This window comes from Bufo gargarizans, chromosome 3 (assembly GCF_014858855.1).
Source record: "Bufo gargarizans isolate SCDJY-AF-19 chromosome 3, ASM1485885v1, whole genome shotgun sequence".
In the NCBI taxonomy this organism is placed as follows: domain Eukaryota; kingdom Metazoa; phylum Chordata; class Amphibia; order Anura; family Bufonidae; genus Bufo; species Bufo gargarizans.
Window position 1 is genome coordinate 95,399,910 of NC_058082.1, and position 12,733 is coordinate 95,412,642.

The 12,733-nt window shown below is 47.3% G+C and overlaps 1 protein-coding gene across 1 annotated transcript in view; it reads left to right on the forward strand.

The window, feature by feature from the left end:
- Positions 1-12,733, forward strand: part of LOC122931403 (transmembrane protease serine 12-like) — a 27,907-nt gene continuing 15,174 nt past the window's right edge. The window contains exons 1-2 of the mRNA XM_044285478.1: positions 1-40; positions 4,170-4,365. Coding sequence (XP_044141413.1) covers positions 1-40; positions 4,170-4,365 — 236 coding nt within the window. The remainder of the gene's footprint in view (positions 41-4,169; positions 4,366-12,733) is intronic.

The following is a 12,733-nucleotide window of genomic DNA, read 5'->3' on the forward strand; positions in this document are numbered from 1 at the left end:
ATGTCTGTGCAGGACCTGAAGGAGTCTGACAAAGATAAACGTAGGAGTTACTGGAATTGCTGACAGACATTCGGACCCATTGCTGTACTTCATGACGGATGAAGCTTGGTTTCATACATCAGGTCATGTAAGTTCCCAGAATACGAGATACTGGTCCGCTGAAAATCCCCATCTCACTCATGAAACAACACTTCACGACCAGAAAATTGTCAGGAACACGAATAGTGGGCCCATCTTTCATCAAATAACTGTGAATACTGCAATTTACCTGGACATCTCTGAACATTTTTACAACTAGCACCAGGAGGAAAAATGTCCTGCTTTTTACAACAAGATGGGGCAACATGCCGCATCTCAGGGAACTCACTGGCACCGGTTCACTGTTTACGGAGGAGCGAACTGTGAGCAAGGGGTTATGGCCACCAGGCCACCACAGTTCTACTTTACACCAGTTTGATAAATGACCCCAAAAGTGTCCGCTAACAATCCCCATCCCCTGGATGAACTCAAGGAAAACATCACAAACACTATCCGCAGCATCACTGCTGAAGACAGTATCAGCCAACATAATCTGAGGTGCCCAAAGATGCACACATGTGAACGGGGACCACTCTTTTGTAACTTGTGAGTAATAAAAATAAAAAAATACACTTTCTGGTTCATCTTTTCATACTATCACTGGAGGTGAGCTACTCTTTCGTGGGCCCCCCTTTATATATATATCTATATTCACACTGTGCAGTGCTGCAGTTCTAGCAGGTCTGTGCTTCATCACCCCGGATCTCCATCCAGGGTCCAGTTTTTACACACAAGCGGATCTTCCCATCTGGTGCTAGAGCTAAACAGAGGACCAGGCCGCAAACAGTGCATTACTGTTGGCAACACTTGCCCTTTAAAAAATAAAATCTTTGAAACCATCTGTCAGCAGATTTGTACCTATGACACTGGCTGACCTGTTCCATGTGCTCTTGGCCGGCGAAGGCATCTGTGTTGGTCCCATGTTCATATGTGCCCGCATTACTGAGAAAAATGAAGGTATAATACATGCAAATGAGACTTTAGGAGCAACGGGGGCGTTACCATTAGTCCTAGAGGCTCTACTCTCTCTGCAACTAAACATCATAACGTTTGGCCCTGTCAGTCAAAGTGCAGACGCGCAGCAGTTGCAGAGAGAGCAGAGCTTCTAGGTGTAATGGTAACGCCCCCATTGCTCCTAGAGGCTCATTTACATATGCAACTGGCGCCTCCAGCTAGGGCCCTCTATGTATTGTGACCCAGGTATAGGAATGCCGAGTGGTGTAGTGCGGCCCAAAATGTTCCTTCATGTGTGTCACGGTGCTCCCACCTGGATACGGCTGGACCCCAGGTCTTGGCTCCGAAGCAACAAACAGGGGGAATAATTGAGGGATTTGAAAGAAAGATTGAGTCCAGACCTTGTATGTAGTTGAACAGCAGATTTACTTTGGTAAACGTTCATCAGAAACAATCTTCAAGCCTTATCTTGGTCCCAGCAGGCTTTAGCATTAAAACTGGCAGGCAAACTCGACTAATGCTACATCTGTTTCTCTCTGGCTCTACTGTACTGACAAGCTGACTGTATAACTCAGATTCTTCTGTCTGCTGCACCTTCTCTCTGTAGTCTGACTCTTAAATTATGCCAGGGAACTATGCTTCTAGCTTCTGAGGCTCTTAAGCTTTGACCTCCATGGCCAGCAGAGCTTAGGGTGCTCTGGCTGGCTTTGGCACATCCAGCAGAGACGTACCCTGCCACCTTTCCCTAGCAGGGGTTAAGCTAGACTAACTCTCACTGGTCCCCACCCTTCCTGCAGGAAGTGGGACGAGCCCACTCCTCCACAGAGGGGGGTTAGAATGGTACGGAAAGCTCCATTCTCTCTAAGTACAGCTCTGCCGTGTTTGCTGCCACCTGCTGGTGAACCAGGCACAATCAATGGGAACATAACGGTTACAAACATTAGAAATGCACAGTGTATAGGACCTGAACAAAATACATAAGATAATGCTTTGTTAGCCCATTAGAGATAGTAGCAGGGTGCAGAAGTGGTAATGCCACTCTCGGGCGTTACACATATATTAAAACATTATTTTTCTCAGCAATGCGGGCACATATGAACAGAGTATGCAGGCAGTGTTGGACTGGGGTTCCTTGGGCCCACTTTGGGATCAGAGTCTGGGCCCACCAGAGGATCCTCTGCTACTCTGGTGGGCCAGTCTGACCCTGTATGCAGGCATATCCAGCTACACAGTTTCAAGGGAACTTGACAGCTCACGTCATGTCAACTGCCCACAGTACTTTTGCAATATGCTCATGGCGCACCAGAAGTGACTATTGTTCTCTAACTTGTAAATCTGCAGAAAATCAACGTTAATCCTTTTTCTCACCCTACTGCTTCAAGTCAAGGAGGCCGGTGTTCCGTTAGCTTTCCCTACCTCGTGAGATTTCCCTACCCTCGTCACTTCCGGCCGCATTGGACATGACGTGCGGAGGTGTGCCGCGCCACGCAGGCGCACAAAGTCGGGGTAGGGAAATTCCACAGCAGAGTTAGTTGGACACCTGCCAACACTGCGCATGCGCCAGGAGCCTCACCAGCGGTTAGGGAAGGGAAAAATTACGGGCCAGTACTTTTTCCCTACCCTAACCGCTGGTGAGGCTCCCAGTGCATGCGCAGTGTCGGCCGGTGTCCAGCTGAGAACATCCATCCGATCACCGTGCCTGCGCACTGGCGCGTAATTTTTCCCTACCCTAACCGCTGGTGAGGCTCCCGACCCATGTGCAGTGTCGCCAGGGTCCAGCTAACTCTGCTGTGAAATTTCCCTACCCCGTTGTTGTGCGCCTGCGTGGTGCAGCACACCTTCTCACGTCATGTCCGGTGCGGCCGGAAGTGACGAGGGTAGGGAAATCTCACGAGGTAGGGAAATCTAACAAACACCGGCGCTTTCATCCTGAAAGTCAAGCTTTCCGTGCCGAAGCCACCATGCCTCTTGCCGGTTGATTGACGTTCCCTAGCTCAGGAAATGACATCATCCGACCTCCTCAGATCCTGCTCAGGCTCTGGTTGCATTTCCAGCACATGCCCAGTGACTATGAGTGTAGAGCCCTGGGGTCAAGGCTTCACTGCCCATGCACCGCACAGCGGGAGAGCTCTTCTCTGGAAGTTGTGGTGCATGTGCAGTGAGGCGTTAAGGCTAGAGCTGACATGGCAGGATATGACTGTCAATATCCATCAGCCAGCCACTGGCTGCAGCAGTGACCCACCTCAGCCAGTGATTGGCTGAGTGACATTCACAGCCATTTCCTGCTGTATCGGGACGTCAGCAGGAAGTGGGGCAGTAGCTCCACAATGCGTGAGGATAGGACCAAACTTTTCTATTCCTAATAATTCCTAATAATTGGCCTGTGTAACTGTGCCACTGATCAACCAACAAATGAGAAAGGTGCTTGTTAGTCGCACCGTTCATGTAGAACAGGATATGCTGCTGACAATGTGCAAAGTGAATGGGGACAAATAATCATATTAATGATTGTTCATTTCCCTTTCACTTTGAGTCTGGCTGTGTGAAAGACACGAGCGCCAACTGGCGTCTGTTGTAATGAATCATAGCTAACTTATTGCCCGGCATCGGCCTGGTTTTCTTTCGCCTTCTTCTGGAGCAGCGATGCCTCATGGCGGGTTCCTGGGAAAGCTCGTTCCTGACAATCTGCCAGGGTAAAGTTGCAGCCGATCACCTGCCGAGCCTGCGAAACACTAATTCATCGGGTAAAACTGTCGTTTGTGTAGGCAAGTAAATTATCGTTCTCATGCAGCAGATCATGCTTTCTAAACAGTGATTCTGTATGAGGATGAGCAACCGCAATATCGACCCCTCGTTCTCATACTGTGGAGGTGATCGCGGTAAATGCAGCGCTTCACCCCAACTGAACAAGCAGCCAGTTGTCAGGAAGGAACGCTTCCTCCTGATAGTCGGCTGCTCCTCGCCCTGTGTAAACCCGCGTTACAATAATTTGCACAGCTATCTGGTCTTCTAGGCTTTGCTTGTGCTGCTATACACCATTTGGTAGAATTTGTTTAATACATTTGGAAGAACTGCACCTTGTACAGCGGACTTCTTAATCTGGTCATGCTTTTCTCCTAACTTTCTATCCTTTTTAGTTTGTGGGCAACGTCCTCTGGTCGATACACTTGGATCCCGCATTATAGGTGGTCATCATGCACTTCCAGGGGCCTGGCCATGGCAGGTTAGCCTGCAATATTTCATTTTTGGACATGGCTATAAACACGTGTGTGGTGGATCCCTTATTCACAAGCAGTGGGTGATGACGGCTGCCCATTGCTTCATAGGAAGACGGTAGGTATTATCATGTTATTGCCTTGTGTTAGGCCTCTTGCACAATGCCGTTGCTCGGCCGTTCCGTGCATTGGGGACCGCAATTTGTGGTCCCCAATGCGCGGGCACTATCCGTGTGGCTGCAGCAAACGGATCCAGACCCATTCAACTTGAATGGGTCCGTGATCTGTTCACACCGCAAAGAAATAGAACAAGTTCCACACCACACCTCCGGATTGCGGATCCATTCAAGTCAATGGTTCTGTAACTGTGATGTGGTGAGCACACAGCCGCTGCCCGCATATGGCAGACCCGCTGATTGCGGACCACAATACGGGCAACGGCCGTATTTTTGTTCTGTGTCCGTTCGTTTTATTGCGGACCATATGTGGAACCATTCGTTTCAATGGGTCTGCAAAAAAAACGGAAGTTACTCTGTTTGCATTCCGTTTTCGTATGTCCGTATTTCTGTTCTACAAAAAAAAATAGAACATGTTCTATTATTGCCCGCATTACGGACAAGGATAGTACTGTTCTATTAGGGGCCAGCTGGACCGCAGCATGCATCGGTTTGCTCTCCGGTATGAGAACGGAACTGAATGCATTTTGGAGCATTCCGTTCTGTTCAGTTACGTTTTGTCCCCATTTACATTGAATTGGGGCAAAACGGAAGCATTTTTTTCTGGTATTGAGACCCTATGACGGATCTCAATACCGGAAAATATTAACGCTAGTGTGAAAGTAGCCTTAGTAATGACCCCCTATGTTCTTTATCCTTTGTATATGGATAAGTGCAAAAGAAGGACATTATATGGCTATATGTATATATTATGTATTATCTGTTATATACAGTATATAAAAATGAATTTATGTCTGTTGTCTGTCTGTTCTTTATGCACAGTCAAACGACTGGACCGATCTGCACCAAATTTGGCACATAGGTACATCAGATATTCCCAAAAAAATTTGCCAATAGGAGCTGGCAGCTTCACTCACATTCTGCCATTCACACACCAGTCACGACCCTTATTATCCAATAGAAACTCGCAGGTCCTTCAGTCATGACATACATACTTACACTAGGTTTCCATAACGCCATTTTTTTTTACTGTTAGAGGTCACTGTTAAGGGGGCATGGTGCTCTGGGGGTCACTGTTAAGAGGCGAGGTGCTATGGATGTCACATTGTAAGGGGGCAGGGTGCTGTGGAGGTCCTATATTAAGGGGGTGTGGTGCAGTGGTGGGGTCACTCTTAAAGGGGAGGGGCCCTGTGCAAGTCAATGTTAAGGGGGCTGGCCGCTGTGCAGGGCACTGGGGGGCACTATTAAGCGGGCAGGCCGCTGAGGAGCTCACTGTTACGGGGGCAGAATGCTATGGAGCTCACTGTTAAGGGGGTGTGCTGTTGTGGGGGAGTCACTGTTAAGGGGGCAGACTGCTGTGGAGGGTCACTGTAAAGGGTGCTGGCCACTGTGGAGGTCAGTGTTAAGGGGACAAGGTGCTGTAGAGGTCACTGTTAAGGGGGCGAGCTCTGTGAAGATCACAGTTAAGGTAACGGGGTACTGTGGAGGTCAATGTTAAGGAGGCGAGGTGCTGTAGAGGTCACTGTTAAGGGGATGGGCACTGTGGAGGTCACAGTTAAAGGGACACTGACAGGCCCAATTAGCATATTTAGGTATATATATGTCAGTACAGGTCTTATAAAGTCTATTAAAATCATCTAAGTAGCCCCCCTGTCCACCTTATAAATACCGAAATATAAAGTTTTATAACCTGCTTGTCCGGTTACCAATCTGCCCAAGGGGCGGCGTTTCATGTCAAAATGCGCCCAGCCAGCCGCTCCCAACTGCCGTTCTGAAGCCCCGCCCAGCTCATCAATATTCACTTCGCTGGGCGGTGGCTACAACTCTCCCGACTCACGATCCTGCGCATGGCCCATTCAATCCTCTAGGCACGTCCTCTGTTCAATCTTCAGCGCATGCGCCCGGCCGGGGTCACATCACGCCTGCGTACAGAGCGCTGCAGCCTCTGCTTTATGCGCATGCGCCGGGCACTTGAGTCGGGAGAGTTGTAGCCGCCGGCCAGCTAAGTAAATATTGATGAGCTGGGCGGGGCTTCAGAACGGCAGTTGGGAGCGGCTGGCTGGGCGCATTTTGACATGAAACGCCGCCCCTTGGGCAGATTGGTGACCGGACAAGCAGGTTATAAAACTTTATATTTCGGTATTTATAAGGTGGACAGGGGGGCTACTTAGATGATTTTAATAGACTTTATAAGACCTGTACTGACATATATATACCTAAATATGCTAATTGGGCCTGTCAGTGTCCCTTTAACCACCTCCGGACCGCCTAACGCAGATGTGCGGTCTGGAGGTGGCAGCCCTGCGCACAGTCACGCATATATGCGTCATCTCGCGAGACGCGAGATTTCCTGTGAACGCGCGCACACAGGCGCGCGCGCTCACAGGAACGGAAGGTAAGCGAGTGGATCTCCAGCCTGCCAGCGGCGATCGCTCGCTGGCAGGCTGGAGATCTGATTTTTTTTAACCCCTAACAGGTATATTAGACGCTGTTTTGATAACAGCGTCTAATATACCTGCTACCTGGTCCTCTGGTGGTCCCTTTTGTTAGGATCGACCACCAGAGGACTCAGGTAGGTCAGTACAGTCGCACCAAACACCACACTACACTACACCCCCCCCCCCGGTCACTTATTAACCCCTTATAAACCCCTGATCACCCATGATCACCCCATATAAACTCCCTGATCACCCCCCTGTCATTGATCACCCCCCTGTCATTGATCACCCCCCTGTCAGGCTCCGTTCAGACGTCCGTATGATTTTTACGGATCCACGGATACATGGATCGGATCCGCAAAACGCATACGGACGTCTGAATGGAGCCTTACAGAGGGGTGATCAATGACAAGTGGGTGATCACGCATATAGACTTCCTGATCACTTCCCTGTCATTGATCAACCCTCTGTCATTGATCACCCCCCTGTAAGGCTCCATTCAGACGTCCGCATGATTTTTACGGATCCACTGATACATGGATCGGATCCGCAAAACACATGCGGACCTCTGAATGGAGCCTTACAGGGGGGTGATCAATGACAAGGGGGTGATCACGCATATAGACTTCCTGATCACTTCCCTGTCATTGATCACCCCTCTGTCATTGATCACCCCCCTGTAAGGCTCCATTCAGACATCCGCATGATTTTTACGGATCCACTGATACATGGATCGGATCCGCAAAACGCATACGGACGTCTGAATGGAGCCTTACAGGGGGGTGATCAATGACAAGTGGGTGATCACGCATATAGACTTCCTGATCACTTCCCTGTCATTGATCACCCCTCTGTCATTGATCACCCCCCTGTAAGGCTCCATTCAGACGTCCGTATGATTTTTACGGATCCACAGATACATGGATCGGATCCGCAAAACGCATACGGACGTCTGAATGGAGCCTTACAGGGGGTGATCAATGACAAGTGGGTGATCACGCATATAGACTTCCTGATCACTTCCCTGTCATTGATCACCCCTCTGTCATTGATCACCCCCCTGTAAGGCTCCATTCAGACATCCGCATGATTTTTACGGATCCACTGATACATGGATCGGATCCGCAAAACACATACAGACGTCTGAATGGAGCCTTACAGGGGGGTGATCAATGACAGGCGGGTGATCACCCATATAGATTCCCTGATCACCCCCTGCATTGATCACCCCTCTGTCATTGATCACCCCCCTGTAAGGCTCCATTCAGACGTCCGCATGATTTTTACGGATCCACTGATACATGGATCGGATCCGCAAAACACATGCGGACGTCTGAATGGAGCCTTACAGGGGGGTGATCAATGACAGGGGGTTGATCACCCCATATAGACTCCCTGATCACCCCCCTGTCATTGATCACCCCCCTGTAAGGCTCCATTCAGACGTCCGCATGTGTTTTGCGGATCCGATCCATGTATCCGTGGATCCGTAAAAAATCATACGGACGTCTGAATGGAGCCTTACAGGGGGGTGATCAGGGAGTCTATATGGGTGATCACCCCTCTGTCATTGATCACCCCCCCCCTGTAAGGCTCCATTCAGACGTCCGCATGTGTTTTGCGGATCCGATCCATGTATCCGTGGATCCGTAAAAAATCATACGGATGTCTGAATGGAGCCTTACAGGGGGGTGATCAGGGAGTCTATATGGGTGATCACCCCTCTGTCATTGATCACCCCCCCCCCCTGTAAGGCTCCATTCAGACGTCCGCATGTGTTTTGCGGATCCGATCCATGTATCCGTGGATCCGTAAAAAATCATACGGACGTCTGAATGGAGCCTTACAGGGGGGTGATCAGGGAGTCTATATGGGTGATCACCCCTCTGTCATTGATCACCCCCCCCTGTAAGGCTCCATTCAGACGTCCGCATGTGTTTTGCGGATCCGATCCATGTATCCGTGGATCCGTAAAAAATCATACGGACGTCTGAATGGAGCCTTACAGGGGGGTGATCAGGGAGTCTATATGGGTGATCACCCCTCTGTCATTGATCACCCCCCCTGTAAGGCTCCATTCAGACGTCCGCATGTGTTTTGCGGATCCGATCCATGTATCCATGGATCCGTAAAAATCATACGGACGTCTGAATGGAGCCTTACAGGGGGGGTGATCAGTGACAGGGGGGTGATCACCCTGATCACCCCCTGTCATTGATAACCCCCCTGTAAGGCTCCATTCAGACGTCTGCATGTGTTTTGCGGATCCGATCCATGTATCCATGGATCCGTAAAAATCATACGGACGTCTGAATGGAGCCTTACCAGGGGGGTGATCAGTGACAGGGGGGGGAATCAGGGAGTCTATATGGGTGATCACCCCCCTGTCATTGATCACCCCCCTGTCATTGATCACCCCCCTGTCATTGATCACTCCCCCTGTAAGGCTCCATTCAGACATTTTTTTGGCCCAAGTTAGCGGAAATTTTTTGTTTGTTTTTGTTTTAGTTTTTTCTTACAAAGTCTCATATTCCACTAACTTGTGTCAAAAAATAAAATCTCACATGAACTCACCATACCCCTCACGGAATCCAAATGCGTAAACATTTTTAGACATTTATATTCCAGACTTCTTCTCACGCTTTAGGGCCCCTAAAAAGCCAGGGCAGTATAAATACCCCACATGTGACCCCATTTCGGAAAGAAGACACCCCAAGGTATTCCGTGAGGAGCATATTGAGTCCATGAAAGATTGAAATTTTTGTCCTAAGTTAGCGGAAAGTGAGACTTTGTGAGAAAAAAACAAAAAAAATCAATTTCCGCTAACTTATGCAAAAAAAAAAAAATTTCTATGAACTCGCCAGGCCCCTCATTGAATACCTTGGGGTGTCTTCTTTCCAAAGTGGGGTCACATGTGGGGTATTTATACTGCCCTGGCTTTTTAGGGGCCCGAAAGTGTGAGAAGAAGTCTGGGATCCAAATGTCTAAAAATGCCCTCCTAAAAGGAATTTGGGCACCTTTGCGCATCTAGGCTGCAAAAAAGTGTCACACATCTGGTATCGCCGTACTCAGGAGAAGTTGGGCAATGTGTTTTGGGGTGTCATTTTACATATACCCATGCTGGGTGAGAAAAATATCTTGGTCAAATGCCAACTTTGTATAAAAAAATGGGAAAAGTTATCTTTTGCCAAGATATTTCTCTCACCCAGCATGGGTATATGTAAAATGACACCCCAAAACACATTCCCCAACTTCTCCTGAGTACGGCGATACCAGATGTGTGACACTTTTTTGCAGCCAAGGTGGGCAAAGGGGCACATATTCCAAAGAGCACCTTTCGGATTTCACAGGCAATTTTTTACAGATTTTGATTGCAAAGTACTTCTTACACATTTGGGCCCCTAAATTGCCAGGGCAGTATAACTACGCCACAAGTGACCCCATTTTGGAAAGAAGACACCCCAAGGTATTCCGTGAGGGGCATGGCGAGTTCCTAGAATTTTTTATTTTTTGTCACAAGTTAGCGGAAAATGATGATTTTTCTTTTTTTTTCTTTTTTCCTTACAAAGTCTCATATTCCACTAACTTGCGACAAAAAATAAAAAATTCTAGGAACTCGCCGTGCCCCTCACGGAATACCTTGGGGTGTCTTCTTTCCAAAATGGGGTCACTTGTGGCGTAGTTATACTGCCCTGGCAATTTAGGGGCCCAAATGTGTAAGAAGTACCTTGCAATCAAAATGTGTAAAAAATGGCCTGCGAAATCCGAAAGGTGCACTTTGGAATATGTGCCCCTTTGCCCACCTTGGCTGCAAAAAAGTGTCACACATCTGGTATCGCCGTACTCAGGAGAAGTTGGGGAATGTGTTTTGGGGTGTCATTTTACATATACCCATGCTGGGTGAGAAAAATATCTTGGTCAAATGCCAACTTTGTATAAAAAAATGGGAAAAGTTGTCTTTTGCCAAGATATTTCTCTCACCCAGCATGGGTATATGTAAAATGACACCCCAAAACACATTCCCCAACTTCTCCTGAGTACGGCGATACCAGATGTGTGACACTTTTTTGATGCCAAGGTGGGCAAAGGGGCACATATTCCAAAGTGCACCTTTCGGATTTCACCGGTCATTTTTTACAGATTTTGATTGCAAAGTACTTCTCACACATATGGGCCCCTAAATTGCCAGGGCAGTATAACTACGCCACAAGTGACCCCATTTTGGAAAGAAGACACCCCAAGGTATTCCGTGAGGGGCATGGCGAGTTCCTAGAATTTTTTATTTTTTGTCGCAAGTTAGTGGAATATGAGACTTTGTAAGGAAAAAAGAGAAAAAAAAATAAATCATAATTTTCCGCTAACTTGTGACAAAAAAAATAAAATTCTAGGAACTCGCAGTGCCCCTCACGGAATACCCTGTGGTGTCTTCTTTCCAAAATGGGGTCACTTGTGGCGTAGTTATACTGCCCTGGCAATTTAGGGGCCCAAATGTGTGAGAAGTACCTTGCAATCAAAATGTGTAAAAAATGGCCTGCAAAATCCGAAAGGTGCACTTTGGAATATGTGCCCCTTTGCCCACCTTGGCAGCAAAAAAGTGTGACACATCTGGTATCGCCGTACTCAGGAGAAGTTGGGGAATGTGTTTTGGGGTGTCATTTTACATATACCCATGCTGGGTGAGAAAAATATCTTGGTCAAATGCCAACTTTGTATAAAAAAATGGGCAAAGTTGTCTTTTGCCAAGATATTTCTCTCACCCAGCATGGGTATATGTAAAATGACACCCCAAAACACATTCCCCAACTTCTCCTGAGTACGGCGATACCAGATGTGTGACACTTTTTTGCTGCCAAGGTGGGCAAAGGGGCACATATTCCAAAGTGCACCTTTCGGATTTCACCGGTCATGTTTTACAGATTTTGATTGCAAAGTTCTTCTCACACATTAGGGCCCCTAAATTGCCAGGGCAGTATAACTACGCCACAAGTGACCCCATTTTGGAAAGAAGACACCCCAAGGTATTATGTGAGGGGCACGGCGAGTTCCTAGAATTTTTTATTTTTTGTCGCAAGTTAGTGGAATATGGAACTTTGTAAGAAAAAATAAAAAATAAAAAATCATCATAATTTTCCGCTAACTTGTGACAAAAAATAAAAAGTTCTATGAACTCACTATGCCCATCAGCGAATACCTTAGGGTGTCTACTTTCCGAAATGGGGTCATTTGTGGGGTGTTTGTACTGTCTGGGCATTGTAGAACCTCAGGAATCATGACAGGTGCTCAGAAAATCAGAGCCGTTTCAAAAAGCGGAAATTCACATTTTTGTACCATAGTGTGTAAACGCTATAACTTTTACCCAAACCATTTTTTTTTGCCCAAACATTTTTTTTTTATCAAAGACATGTAGAACAATAAATTTGGCGAAAAATTTATATATGGATGTCGTTTTTTTTGCAAAATTTTACAGCTGAAAGTGAAAAATGTCATTTTTTTGCAAAAAAATCGTTACATTTTGATTAATAACAAAAAAAGTAAAAATGTCAGCAGCAATAAAATACCACCAAATGAAAGCTCTATTAGTGAGAAGAAAAGGAGGTAAAATTCATTTGGGTGGTAAGTTGCATGACCGAGCGATAAACGGTGAAAGTAGTGTAGTGCAGAAGTGTAAAAAGTGCTCTGGTCATGAAGGGGGTTTCAGCTAGCGGGGCTGAAGTGGTTAAGGTAACTGGGTACTGTGGAGGTCAATGTTAAGGAGGCGAGGTGCTGTAGAGGTCACTGTTAAATGAAACACTGTTTAGGAAATCTAACCCTAATGATGGAAACAGATTGGAGCTACTCACTGTATGTCTCAGGCTGTGTTTGCGGATGGAGT